Source organism: Strigops habroptila (assembly GCF_004027225.2).
Source record: "Strigops habroptila isolate Jane chromosome 13 unlocalized genomic scaffold, bStrHab1.2.pri S16, whole genome shotgun sequence".
Lineage (NCBI taxonomy): Eukaryota > Metazoa > Chordata > Aves > Psittaciformes > Psittacidae > Strigops > Strigops habroptila.
Window position 1 is genome coordinate 9,245,261 of NW_022651054.1, and position 13,780 is coordinate 9,259,040.

General features: G+C 58.4%; 1 protein-coding gene across 1 annotated transcript; it reads right to left on the minus strand.

Moving 5' to 3' along the window:
• Positions 1-4,853: 4,853 nt before the first annotated feature.
• Positions 4,854-10,682, minus strand: TRAF4 (TNF receptor associated factor 4). The gene is made up of 7 exons (XM_030472513.1): positions 10,340-10,682; positions 7,752-7,803; positions 7,323-7,427; positions 7,067-7,228; positions 6,489-6,650; positions 6,259-6,414; positions 4,854-5,834 (listed from the first exon to the last, which is right to left on the minus strand). The coding sequence occupies exons 1-7, from the start codon at positions 10,480-10,482 to the stop codon at positions 5,202-5,204; spliced, it is 1,413 nt and encodes a 470-aa protein (XP_030328373.1). The 5' UTR covers positions 10,483-10,682; the 3' UTR covers positions 4,854-5,201.
• Positions 10,683-13,780: the final 3,098 nt, after the last annotated feature.

Sequence of the window (13,780 nt, forward strand, 5' to 3'; positions counted from 1 at the left end):
GGAGAGCTGTGACCTCTGAGACTTTGCCCCGGGGCAGCAGGACCGGGAAGCAAAAATACTCCTGAGATTCATCCAGGTGGGACATTGCTTGAAAAATGGGAATCATTTTACTATTAAAATATACTGAAATATTGCCTTTTGTTCTAGGAGTGAGATTTTTCTTTAAACCGACCCTTTTCACTTCAGCAGCAGCCTGGTGCTGGCAGGCTCCTCCTTCCTTTTCCTTCCCCACCACATCTTCTGTAAAGAGAAACACAAACCATGACCTGCCTCATTCCCAGTTACCACTTTTGGGAGCAAATACACTGTGTGCGGATCCAGCCCTGGCACTGTCACTCCCAAAGGGAAGAGCACATGAGGCACAAGCTGGTGGTCCGGTGCATGGTAGGAGCTGTGCTCTGCTGGAATCACTTGTCCACACATGGGTTTATTTCACACTCTGCCTGGTGTAGAAGAGAAAGACCAGGGCCACATCTTCACCCTGGGTTCTCCCTGGTGCAGATGGGCATCAGTTTTTGGGCTCCACACAGTGCTCAGCTTGTCTATCTGAAGGCTGGTGGCTTCCTGACCTCCAGCTTCAGCACAAGGCTTCTGTTCCCCTCATGGGTGCTTGGAGGTGATAGTTCTGCTCCTTGAGGAAAGAGTAAGGTGTTGCCAGATGTTTTCCTCAACTATTTCCATTACCTCGTCACCACTGAAGTCTGTCCCCTTCACAGCACCACACTGATGTAGCACAACATCATGATTCTGGTGGTTCCTCCAACTGGAACTGGACATTGGGTAGATCCTGGGAGGGATAAACATGAACACGGTGTAAACCCTTCCACAAGGAAGCTTCAGTCTCTGACCTACCTTTCCAGCAGACGCTTTGAAGCTGTTAAATCCCAAACCCAGTTTGTTACAGCCCAAACTTAATGTTTTATAAAGACGCTCATGCATTTCCTTTAAGCTTTATAATATGAAAACACATCTCCATGGGCCTTGGCCGCTCCCGTAGGAACCAAAACAGGAATGTTTTGCTGGGGAGAGAACTGGAATTGTTGCTGTATTTGATTAAACCACAGACTGATTATAAATGCTGCTGCTTGTGTGCTGCGGGTCCAACCAGGATTCCTGCTTGTCTGCAGGGAAGAGAAAGGGAGAGAAAGAGAGACCTGGTCCCTCTGCCCCTTTGGCTGGTTTTATGCAGTGCATGGGGCTTGTGTGGCACAGGGTGGGAGCTTGGGGAGGGGTCTCCATGGGTTGCTGGGCTGTGAATGCATCAGGCACAGCCTTCAATAAGAGCATCAAGGGCTGGGAAAGCAGAAGATACACAAAATCTCAGAGCCAGAGAGGGGATTTGGTTTTATTTGAATGATTATTTAATAAATACTTATTAAAAAGAGGAGGATTCAAGGAGGGGGTTTGAGTCCTGGCAAGGTGAACTCAGAGAGGTTTTTGGCACGTCTTCCCTGGCCAGGAGGGATATGTCTTAAGGAGATGCAGGGCTGCTAAAGCTGGACTGAGAAGTGACTGCCCTTCGAAGTGCTGACCTACCGGTGTGTGTAATGAACGCACTTTTGCTTGTTAACATCATACCAAATTATAAAGGGGATTCATTACATTTGTAGACCCATTCTGGAGAAGATCCCTCTCCTCTTCTGGAAGGTTTTCTCCCCTCGCCAATGATTGTACATCTAATTTAACCTGTGCTTTCATCTCCGAGAACACCACAGCAACTCAAACCCCATCTCTCCGTGCTGGAGTGTCAAAATCCCTCAGACACCAAACTAGCACCTTCCACACTGTTTCCAGTGCTCCCGAGTACTAGGAAATGCATTTGCTTCCCACATGCTTTTCCAGAACTTTGGGCTAAACCGGGCGGCTTAGAGCAGCCGCCCCATGCAGAGATGGAGCTTCGGGATCCTCCTCTCTACCCCAGCATCACCAGAGCGTCTTTGGTAGCTGGTTTCTTCATCTGTCCCCCCAGCAGGAGCAATCCTTCTGCAGGAGAGTCTAACATTGTCTTTGTAGGTAGTTAGACCTGTTTACTGGAGTAATAATGAGCCAGTGGGGAATTCGGTGTGAGCGGAGGTACCTGCAGCCACAAGCTGAAGGCCTCTGGTATATGACAGAGTAAGATCCAACCTTTTGAAACTTCTCCTTTAAGGCCAAATAGGGTTTTCTTCCAAAGATTTAATGGCTGTGTTTGGTCTTTTCCCCCTACGCTGAGCTCACTGTACCACGGTAGGTGGTGGGAGGATGCAAACATTGAGTTTGACCCAAGGTCAGCAACACCCTGAGCTGTTCTGTGCCAAAACCCAGCAGCACGTTGTCTTGTGATGGAGAGAAGCTAAAGAGAAATCCTGCTCAACGAGGAGGAGCTGCAGGAAAGGGACACACTGAAATCAGCTCCTCAGGACTTGGCTGGGGAATCTCGTGTTGGACATCAGCCACCTTCGGATGCTCTTCCAATGTTCAACGAGGCCAAATTGCAATAAAATTACTGGAGTATTTTATCTACTTCAGTTCATTTCAAGGCAATTGGGTACAAAGCATTAACTCAGCTGGCCTCAGCGGTGAAATCACACCAGGATTTAAACTGGATAAAGCCCTTCTCCTTCACCACCTTCAAACCCCTCAGTCCTGGGGAGGGACTGGACCCCAGCCGGGTGTTTAATAAAGGGTATGAAAGCAAATTGCTCTTTTTTTCTCCTGATGAAATATTAATGTCTGGTTTCACATCTTGGTGAAGAAGTGGCAATAATTGGCACAAATCAGGGCTCTACCAGCAATAGATGAAGAGCAATAGATAAAGTGGGTTTTGCCAAAAATTCTCCCTATCTATATACCAAAGGTTTTGTAAGGTCTGAAAAGGATTTGGTGTTTAGTTAAATAAAGGCATCTCAGTGTGGTTGGGGTCTTAAGAGAACCTCCAGCCCCTCAATTTCCAAGGTATTTCATAACACTTTCCCCACTGGCTTGAGCACCTTGTGAAATGCCCACCCAGTGTCCGAGCTGTGTTGGCCCGATGGAGCACGGACCGCTCTGGAAGCTGCTGCTCCTTTAGGATAAACCTTCAAGGCAACAACTTTGCAGGAAGTTTATTTTTAAACTTGATATTTGAGGCTAAATTCAGGAGCAAATCCATTATTTTTCTCCCTCTCCCCTGTGAATATTAAGAGCTCCTCCTCCTGCTCTGCAGCCCAGAGCTTGCAGGGGATTTGCTCCAAACACGTGAAGGTTAAGAGGTGCTTCAAGATCTGGTTGACATTTCCAGCCAGGCAGCACACGGAGACGTGGCTCCGGCTGCGACGTGCCGGGATAAATGGAGCTGTGCAGTGGTGCTCATCGGAGCTACTGGAGAGCGGCACCTGATGGCAAATAGCACGTTAGTGACTGGAGAGGGGAAAGGAAAAGGGGAATAAATCGCAAGCAGAGGAAGCAGAGGGATGGATCCGCGGCTCTGAGCAGCTCCCGGACCCCTGGGGTTGGTTTTCCCCTTGGATGGGCTTTGAATGAGCACAGCCAGGAGGTGCCGCACAGCCTTCAGCCGGCAGCACTGCCCACAATAGCTGAAGCCTTTAGGTCATAAGTAATTATATGGATTTTCAACATTATTATTATTAATTATTATTAATTATTATTATTATTTATTACTATTATTTATTATTATTAATTGGGGTGCACGAGGGGCTGCCAACACCCTGCTGTGGTGTATGAATGGGACAGCTCCTGTACAGTGGGTGTATATATATGTGTAGGTGCGTGTGTGTGTGTATATGTATATATATGTAAATATGTATGTCTATACATATATGTGTGTGTGTAGATATGTGTGTGGTGATATATATAAAAAATGTATATAATATACCAAAATTTAAAATATAAACTATAAATATATATATATAAAGGTAAGATATACGCAGACAGGGATTGGATGATGTGTTCGCCCTCACCTCACCTCACATTACGAGGCATGTCCCTCATAACGAGGTAAAAAAGCAGGATAAGGGCCTGTAGGAAACAAAATCAAATGAGACCGGGCCCGTGCGCGGGGTTTGGGGTAAAACCAAAAGATACCGCGAGGCGGCGCCACCGAGTCGAGCACCGGGCGGCAGCCGCGGGAATGGGGAGGGGGAGCCCGATACGGGCTGGTGCTGGGCACCAAAATGGGCTGATGCTGGGCACCATTACAGACTCATGCTGGGCAGCAGGATGGGCTGATGCCGGGTGACAGAATGAACTGATGTTGGGCACCAGAACCGGCTGATTCTGGGCATCAGAATGGACCGATTCCGGGCACTAGTATGGACTGATGCTGGGAGGAGGGGGGAGGACACGAGGTATGGGCACACCCCAGCAGCGCTACACCCCACCCCACCCCTCAAGCCCAGCCCAGCCGCGGGTGCAGCTAATTAGGTGCTAATTACATTAAGCCGGAGCAGCACTAATGCAATTGTGGGATTAGGCTGCAGAGATGTGACCCCCATTGCCGCTGGGGTGAGATGGGGGGGACACCACATCCCTGGGCCCTGAACCAGCCAAAACAGCCCCAGTGCCCCCCACCATTGCCCACCCCCCTGTACCGAGTCCCTGCCCCCATTTTCCACACAACCAAGGGTGTAATTGGCTTGGTTGGGGGGGCTGAAGGACACTCCAGGCTGGTGACACCCCCAGCACATCCCATTGCTGGTGATTACTGAATTATCATCTCCATCTGACCTGTCTGCTGCAGGATGTGGGTCAGGGATTACCCCCCTCCGAGCCCCCCAGCCCAATGGCTGCACCATGAGCACCCCATTGCTAAGGGGGGTGCACAGGGGTCCCCCCCCAATCCTTGCCCAGGCAGAGGAAGGCGCTTCAAGCAGCCATAATAAATACAAGAGAAGTTTATTGACCAAAAACAGGAGGCGGGAGGGGGGGCCGGGTAATAAATAACAACCGTGCTCCCGGGGGCACCAGCTTACAAAATATGGCTCTGGGCAGGGGGTCCCCATTGAGACCGGGCACCCCATGAGGGGCTCGGGGGTCCCAGCCCCCCAGCACCCCCCCAAGCACCTGAGAAGGGGCTGCAGCAGGGTCCCAGCCCTGGGATGGGACATGGGGGAGCAGCCCCATCCCTGCCCACCCAAGCAGCAGGCAGGGGCTCAGCACCAAATGGGGCACCCTACGGTGAGTGCCCAACTCATGTCCTGTCCCCCCCATGGAGCACCAAGGGCTCAGGCCAGGATCTTCTGGGGTATCTCCACCGAGGCTTTGATGAAGATGGCGTTATCCCGCACGTAGTTCCTCTTCTTGATGTCCTCATGGGAGATGAACTTGGGGTAGCCGAAGCCCAGGGTGCTCTCGTCCAAGGAGCTGCGCGACGCTCCCGGCTTCTGGAAGTTCTTCCAGTTGGGATCGGGGTGGAAGGTCTCGGTGATGTGCTGGGGTTTGGAGAGCGAAGGGTCGCTCTGGTCCAGCAGGGAGAAGGTGACACGGTAGGAGAAGGGCCACTCCAGCAGGTTGTCGTACTCGCCCGGCAGCACGCGGATGTAGACGGAGAGGTGGCTGCTCTCCCCGCTCCCGTTGCCATTGAGGAAAGCCGAGACCTGGAGCTTGTAGCCGTACTTGTGGGTGTAGAAAGGGGGGCTGAAGAACTCGTAGTTGCTGCGGGCTTTGGCTTCCTGCAGCTTGCGGGTGTAGTCGGAGATCTTCCAGATGAGGGTCCCGTTGCTGCTCACCGACAGCTCCTCCAAGTCCCGACGCAGCTCCAGGATCTCCTGACGCTGCCGGCTCACCAGCACGCACACCATGCCCAGATGTACCTTGGTGCTCTCCTCCAGGTGACGGCCCATGGCCAGCTTGGGGCACTGCGGGGACAATGGGACCATCAGCAGGGACATGGGACAGTGCTGGGATATGGGGTGGGACAGGGCGGGAGAAGGATGTTGTGGAGATGAAGGATGCCATGGGGATGAAGGATGCTGTGGGGATGAAGGATGCTGTGGGGATGTCATGGAGATGGCATTGGAGCATGGTGGTACTGCAGCAGGATGGCACAGGGATGCTGTAGGAACACAGAGGTGGCACAGGGACACCTAGTTGGAATGGCATGGGGACACTGGGGTGGCAAAGGGACACATGAGTGAGGCAGGACAAGGATGGAGATGCCATGGATGGCACAGAACACGGACACACAGGGGATGGGACAGCAGGAAAGCTATGGGGATGCCGTGGGTCACAGGGGGACAGCACAAGGATGCCAGGGCGGGATGCTCACAGGGACACACTCACCCGGTGCTTGCAGCCAGCCTCCTTGAAGGGGCACAGCAGCATGGCAGTGCTGCAGCTCTCCTTGAGGTGTGTGGGCATGTCCTCACGGGCGATGCTGGGCGTCCCGCACTGGTTGGGGCAGGGCACGGGGTACCGGGGACACTGGTACTGGTGGTTCTGGGGATGGAGAGTGGCCGTCAGCCAGGGACAGGAGCTGGTGGGACAAGGGGTCCCTGTGGGCCCCGTCTCACCTGGATGGTGTCGAAGACGAACTCCTTGGAGCAGTAGGTGCAGGGCTGGGTGCGCTTGGGGCACTCGGTCAGGGCGTGCTGGGACAGCAGGCGCCGCATCATGCGGGCCCCGCACTTGTTCTCGCAGTACACGCTCTCCTGGGGACACGTGCCCTGGTGGCCCTGGGGACCGCGGCAGCATCGTCACCCACCGGCTGTCCTCACCAGCCAGCCCGGACAGGGATGCGCCCCCCATGGTGTCCCCCACCTAGGCTGTATCCCATGTCCAAGCTGTCACCCCCATGGTGTCCCCAACCCAGGCTGTGTCCCCTCTAGTGCCTCATGGCTAAGCTGGTGTCCCACACCCAGACTGTGACCCCATGGCCAGGATACGTCCCCATGGCCAGGCTGTATTCCCCATGATGTCCTCATGACCAGGCTGTCCCCTCCATGGTGCCCTGTAGCCCATCGAGGTCCCCACATTTCACCTCCCAACCCAGCTACACCTCCATGATACCCCCATCAAGACCATGCCCCTTGTGACACCCCTGCTCGTCTGTGTCCCCACCATGGCCACTGTGCCCCCCAGCACTGCCCACCTCAAAGGCCTCCCCGGTGAAGTCGCTGGCGCAGAACTCGCACTTGACGCGGCGCTTGGGGCAGCCGTGCTGGACGTGCTCGGGCAGGTCGCGGCGGCTCAGTTTGGCGCTGCACCGGTTGGGGCACGGGATCACGTTGAAGCCACAGGTACCGAGATGGGCCTGGGGTGGGAGGGCAACAGGATGGTGAATGGGGGTCCATGGGGTGCACCCTTGACACACACACCCCCCCCCCCAACATCCCGCTGGCCCCTACCTGGAGGTGCTTGATGAGCCCGCTCCAGCGGCAGCCCTCCTCGCTGTGGATGCAGCGGATGGCCAGGCTCAGCACTTGCGCCTCCAGCTCCGGGTCGGGGTAGATCTGGGATAGCAGCACCACAGCATCAGCATCCCAAAGCAGGCTGGGGGGGGGGGGCACAGGGACCCCTATCCCGGCCTGGCTGGGAGCCGTGGGCACGCTGCCCGAGGCCGGATCCCCCCCCGCCGGCACATGAACAAGCTCCCTTTGTCGGGAATGGGTTTCCGCTCCCCAGCTCCGCAGCACAAAGGGCTCTTGCTTCCGCACGGGTGCCCGTGCCAGGCTGGTGTGGCTGTGCCAGGCGGGAGTGCGGGGCAGGGGCCGGCCCCTTGGTGAGGGATGGAGGGGATGGGGATGCTCCATATCCCATCCATGTGCCAGGCTCACCTTGGCATAGTCCAGGGGCAGCTGGTCCTCAGGGCACTTGAAGACGCCTTCACTGCAAGATAGAGGGCTCGGGGTCATTCAGGGCTGGGGAACACACTGGTGACACAGCCATGATGTGCCACAGGGTCCCCATCATCCCACCGCACGATGTTGGTGCCGACCCTCCGTCGCTGAGCGCTCACCCCGCGCCAAATCCAGCCCATGGGGAGCCGCAGCTCTAATCCCGCTCCATCTGTCTGAGCTGGGAAATGCCCCCACCAGACACCCCCCCCCGGGCCGGGCATGGCTGCCCTGGTCCTCTGAGACCTGGACCAGCCGCTGCGAGCGTGGCACCATCTGGACCCTGTCTCCCCGCCTTTGCCCACCCCAATTCCCCTGGGATTACAGCAGGGTGCCAGCGGCCAGGAGAGGTGCTGGTGGGGACCACGGGCACCCACAGCCCAAGGTGCTGGCGCCCAGGGGAGCTGGGGGAGGCCAACAGCTGGACGCCAGATGTGCAACCCGGATGCGTGGCCCCGGGGCTCCTGCTCCGCAGGAAACGGCCCCACCAGCCACTGAGGTGAGGCAGGATATGGGGACAGGCGGCTGTCCTGGAGGGGTCCCCATCCTGCTGGGGGCCCAGGATGGGGTGCTCATCCCAAGAGCCATCCCTGCAGTGGGAATGGGCCCTGCTCAGCCTGACCTCCATGGGGTGGAGAGATGAGGATGGAGCCAAACCGGCAGCAAGGATGGTGACACGGTTGGCCAGAAGCCACCATCACCCCTGGCCCCTATGACACTGCCTAGGGACAGATGAGGTTGGCACCACATGCGCCATCCCCAATGGACACTGGGGCACACAGCAGGGACCCTGCGGCTATGGTGTCCCCAGGGTGGCTCTGGATGAGGCCACAAGCTTGTCCTGCCTGCGCTCAGCCCCTCCACATCTGATCACTGCACACCATTGGCAGACACCAGCGTGGCCTCAACTGGAGCTGCCAAGCGGATGTGACACGGTGCAATGGATCCAGCAGTGCCGCCTGGCACGTGCTGGCCTGGGATGCCTGGACACGGCACAGCGACATCCCCTCCATCACCATCCCTGAACACCCCAAAGTGACATCCCCCGCCAAGGGATCCATCCCAGTGCTGTGTGACCCTGTGGGCACAGCCACATCCACGTGCCCGCTCTGTTTGCTGTGGGTGTTTCCCCGGGAGTCACCAGGCACCCAGTGAGATAAGCTGCTCCCAGCCCCTTCCGGGGAGCCCATGGCATCGCTCCATGGCTGGTATCACCCTGCCACCTTCCCGGGGTAATCCAGCCCTGCCTGCACCCCATGGATGGTGTTGGGGTGCCGGGGCTGGCAGGGAAAGAGGGACGGCGACCCAAAGCCAGCGCCTAATCCCCAACAAAGCCTCCCCATTCCTCACGCTTGGCCAGGCAGGGAATGTGCTGAGGCAGCGCCTGGGGGGACCGTCCTTGCCTCTGACCTTCGCGGCGTGCCAGGGAGCAGCGAGGTGATGGGGTGGGGGAGCCCCAGCACCCCCCCAAACACCCCCCAAACACCCCCCAAGCACCGCGGTGGGGCTGGATAGCTCAGCCCATGAAACCCCCAAACCTGATCTGGTGCAAGCAGAGGGGGTTCAGTGCGGGACCCCCACGTCTGACCGCGCTGATAGAGCCGAGGTGCTGCGGGACGGTGCGGGAGGGGAGCGGAGCTGCGTGGCACAGGCGCGGGGAACGCCCGGTTTCACCGATACCGGCCGCGGTGACAGTGCCCGCGAGGCCCCCGCACCGGGCAAAGGTCGCCTCTTTGGGGCGAGGTGCAGCCGGGGGCGGCAGCGGAAACCGGGCCCCGAGGGGACGCCCAGCACCGCCGCACGCCCGGCCCAGAGGGCACCGGCCCCCGGCACCGGCCACCGTGCGACCCCCGGCACCGCACCGAGCCCCGCGGGCAACAACCGGCAGCACCGGCCCCGCTGGTGCCGGGGTTGGGGCTGATAAACCGCGGTGCGATGGGAAGGGGCCGTCCCCTCGGTCCCTACGAGTACATACAGACCGGGTCGCGGTCACCCGTGGGCACGGGGGCACCGGGGCAGCCAAACCCCCCCCCATCTACCGTGGCTTCCTCCAACAGGGCCGGGGCGGGAAAGGGTTAAACACAAATCTCTGTGAGCGCTCGAAACTCGCCGCTCCGAGCTTCACCCGGCCTCTTCCTCCTCCTCCTCTCCGAGAGGGGCCACGGGCCGCTGCACCCCGTGGGGCGGCTGTCACAGGCTGGGCGAGCCCCGCACCCCCTCACTGCAACCCGCGGCACCCCATAATCAGCGGCACAGCACAACATGGGGCACCCCATAACCCCGGAGTAACCCCTTCTCCAACGCGGGACATCGTCGGGGCCTCCCCGAACATCCCGTCCCGGGCACCCCGCGGCTTCCCGTACCCCTCCCCGGGGCCCCGCACCCGGTAGTGATGTGCGGAGCTGGCGGGGGGTGGTGCGGGGAAGAAGCACCCGGTGCCCCCCGTGTTGCAGCGCCCGGGACCGGGGTGTGACCGGGGCGCTCCATAGGGGAAAGGGTGCGCGTCTTGTCGCCACGTCGGGGCTCACCTGAGGAACTCCTGCAGGCAGGTATCGCAGAATCGGTGTCCGCAGGTAGAGACGCGGACGGGCTCCCGCATGGGCTTCCCGCAAAGCGGGCACAGCACCCGCCGCCGCGGCCGCTCCAGCAGCTTGTAGTCGTAGCCCGGCATCCCGCCGCCCCGCTCCGCTCCTCCGCTCCCCGCTCCGCTCCGCGCTCCGCGCCCGGCTCCGCCCGGGGGCTGGACGGGGCGGTGGAACCGGCCCGACACCGCCCCGCGCCCGGGGCCGGGCTCCACCGCCTCCCGCTCGGGCTCCGCCTCCCCGCACCTTCCCCCGCTCCTGCCTCCGGCACCCCGGGGCTCGGGGAGCACCAGCACCTCCGGGGGGGGGGTTGGGACACACCGCATTGGTACAGACACCCTGGGGAGCATCACATCGGGCACTGCCCCTCTGGGGGGTTCGGCACCCCCTGCATTGGGCGCAGCCCCTCCAGAAGGGTTTGGGGAGCATCGTGTCATGTCATATTGTATCACATCGCATCAATCGCATCACACAGCACCAGCCCAACATGCAGACCCCCCCTTTCCCAGCTGCAGCCTCCCCTGGCCCAGGTTGTGCTCTGGCACCGGGCTGGGGGCACACAATGTGCTGTTCTCACTGTCCCCGTGTCCCCTCTTTGGGGGTACCACACTCCTGCTGGGCAGCAACAGGACATAAAGGGGGTTCCCTAATCCCCCCCGTATGCCACAGGCATGATGGGGACACATGCCATGCTCCGGTGGCCTCATCTTGCTCAGGGCCGATGCCCCAAGAGCATCCCTCCAGCCCGTGGTTTCTCACCTCCTCACAAGAGCTCGGAGGAGGGAGAATAAAAGCAAATCTGTCTGGCTCCAGCCCCCACTTCACTCTTTCAGAAACCAGAGCAGCATATGGGAGTATTTGCCCCTTTCCCTAGAGATGGAGATGAGCAGATGACAGGCTGTGAGCATGTGTTAGTCCCACCAACGCACGCTCCAGCCAGCTTCCCATTAAGGGCGGCAGTTGCTCCAGCCCCAAATGTTAGCAGTTTTCAATTAGCAAATGGCAGAGGAGAGGGATTCCTGGGGGACACGCTAAGCAAGTCAAGCTCTATCACTTGTCACTCAAGGAGCTCACTCACGTTACCCTTCTCCCCGAGAGGCTCTGCTTAAAATAAACCCCTACAACAGCCCGAGGGGGAAGGCAGGCTGCCTGCCTGCTGCCTGAGCTGCCAAGAAGGGGATGGATGGCTCATTTTTGGGGTTACCCTGACCTGAGCTGCAACAGGCCTGTAGCTCCTGACACCCAAATAGCAGCGAAGCTTGTACCAATATATACCGAGTGTGAACAGCCACCGCAGGGTCCTTTCTGAGGGATGTAAGGAGCTGGCACCCTGTTCGGATGGTGGACAGCACTGAGCTAAACTTTAACCAGCTCCCAGAGAGCCTGGAAACCCAACGTGTAGGAACAAGCCACAGTGGGAACTGTACAGGGAGCACAGGGGTGCACCAGGCACCTCGGAGCTGTCTTGGGGTGGCAGCCTGGGGTTGGGTTCACTCAGAGCCGTGACCCCCCCAGGGCAGGATGCACAAACAGCCCTGTGGTCTGTCTGGTTCTGCCACTAGGTCACAGCACACCCTGGAGCTGGGCTCACCTCCCAACAGCCCTCAACCGGGCCCTGTCTAAAAACCATCCCTGGACATCACTATGGGATGAGGCTCAGACCAAAAGGATGGGCCTTGGCACCCCACGGGGCGAGGGGACCCCCTGTGCCTCCCCACAGCAGGCGCAGGACACTCGGAATCATCACAGAATGGTTTGGGTTGGAAAAGCTCATCCAGTTCCAACCCCCTGCCACGGGCAGGGACACCTTCCATAGACCAGGGTGCTCCAAGCCCCATCCTGCATCGCTCCTGCGAGCTCAGAAAGCCTTCATCTCCTATGACAGGCAGGGACCAGCGCTGAGTTTTATCACTATTTACCACTTCTCTTTGATGTTTTAAACCTTTCTCGTTCCTAACCTCGCTGAAGAGCATCTCTGCTAATTAGGCAGGAGCTGACAAAGCCATCAGAAGGTGCTGGCTGTGCCGGCAGGACGGCTGGGAGGTGTCAGACCCTGCAAACAAAGATCCTTCCCTTTTCCCCCCTCTCCCTCAGGGAAGCCCTCCCCGCTCTCAACATCACAGCCGGGCGTTTGTCTCGCACAAAGGCGACACTCGGAGCAGGGCAATTCCCTTTGTGGAGGCGATATGTTCGCTGTCCCCCCTGTGATGGGTCAGTCCTTGAATCCATCTGGGCTTTGGGAAGCCTCCTGCTGCCTTCCCCCTGCCTCTCCCTGCCCTGCACCCGTGCTCCATCCCTCCGCCTTGCATTTAACTTAAACTGGACGGACAAAAAACAAACCTCAGCTTCTAAAGAAGTTAAGGTGGAGCGTTTTGCCCTGAGGGAAAGGAGCAGGGAGAGTCCTCTTCCTGCTTTGTGCCCAGGGAAGGTGGGGGTAAGGGGAGCGAGGTGGCTGGACGCAGACACAGGCTCATGGAATGGGGATATGACCACGACAGAGAGGCCGGAATTAAATCAAATCAGCTCCGGGATCAGCAGGGGGTTTGAGGCTGTTTCCTGCTGATAGCAGTGGCCCCAGGGCACTGGGATCTATGGAGCACAGGAACAGGGATGGGCTTTCCCTGGGTGACAGTGACAGAGGGTACCTACATCAGCCCGGATGCACAAAGCATCCCTGCATCACCTCCCCTACCCGCTCCCTTCAGCCCTTGCCTTCCTTAGCTGGAAGAGCCATGAGGAAGCAGCCGATCCACCACCAGCTCCCCAGAACACGGGAACAAAACAAGGATAAAAGGGAGAAGCCCCAAGACCTGCAGTTTTCACCGGGAGCTTCTGCAAGGAAACAAAGCAGCAGACGTGAGGAATGCAAGTGGCCTATTTGCCCGGGCTGCTGTGTGCCTGCGGCAGCGGGGACATGCCTCGGCTTGTCGTTTCAAGAGCTATTGTTGCTCGGGGCTGGGGGCCTCTTTGTTTCCTTTACCCTTTCGCCAGGCTTGGTCACAGCCTGGTATTAAATTATTCAAATCATCTCGCTGGGCTTCACAGCTGAACTGCTGCATGGAGCACGCAGGCTGCGAAATCCCCAGGGCTCCAGCGCTTGGCCCTGCACAAACACACTGGTCCACACGCGTTCCTCCGACCGTAATCAAGCTGGTGACACCTCCAGCCTCAGCACTGCAGTGCAAAAGCATCATTAAGCCATAAACCCCACCTAACACCAGCACATCAGTGGGAAAAGGGGGCTGAAAGGGGATCACCCCTCCATTTGGCAGCACAGGGGGATCCCAGTGGCTCTCTGTGCTGCATGTCCCATGGAGCAGCGGCATTTTGGTGCCACCAGCCTCAACACAAAGGGTGGCAGAGAGCTCTGCCCTGCCATCCCACCAG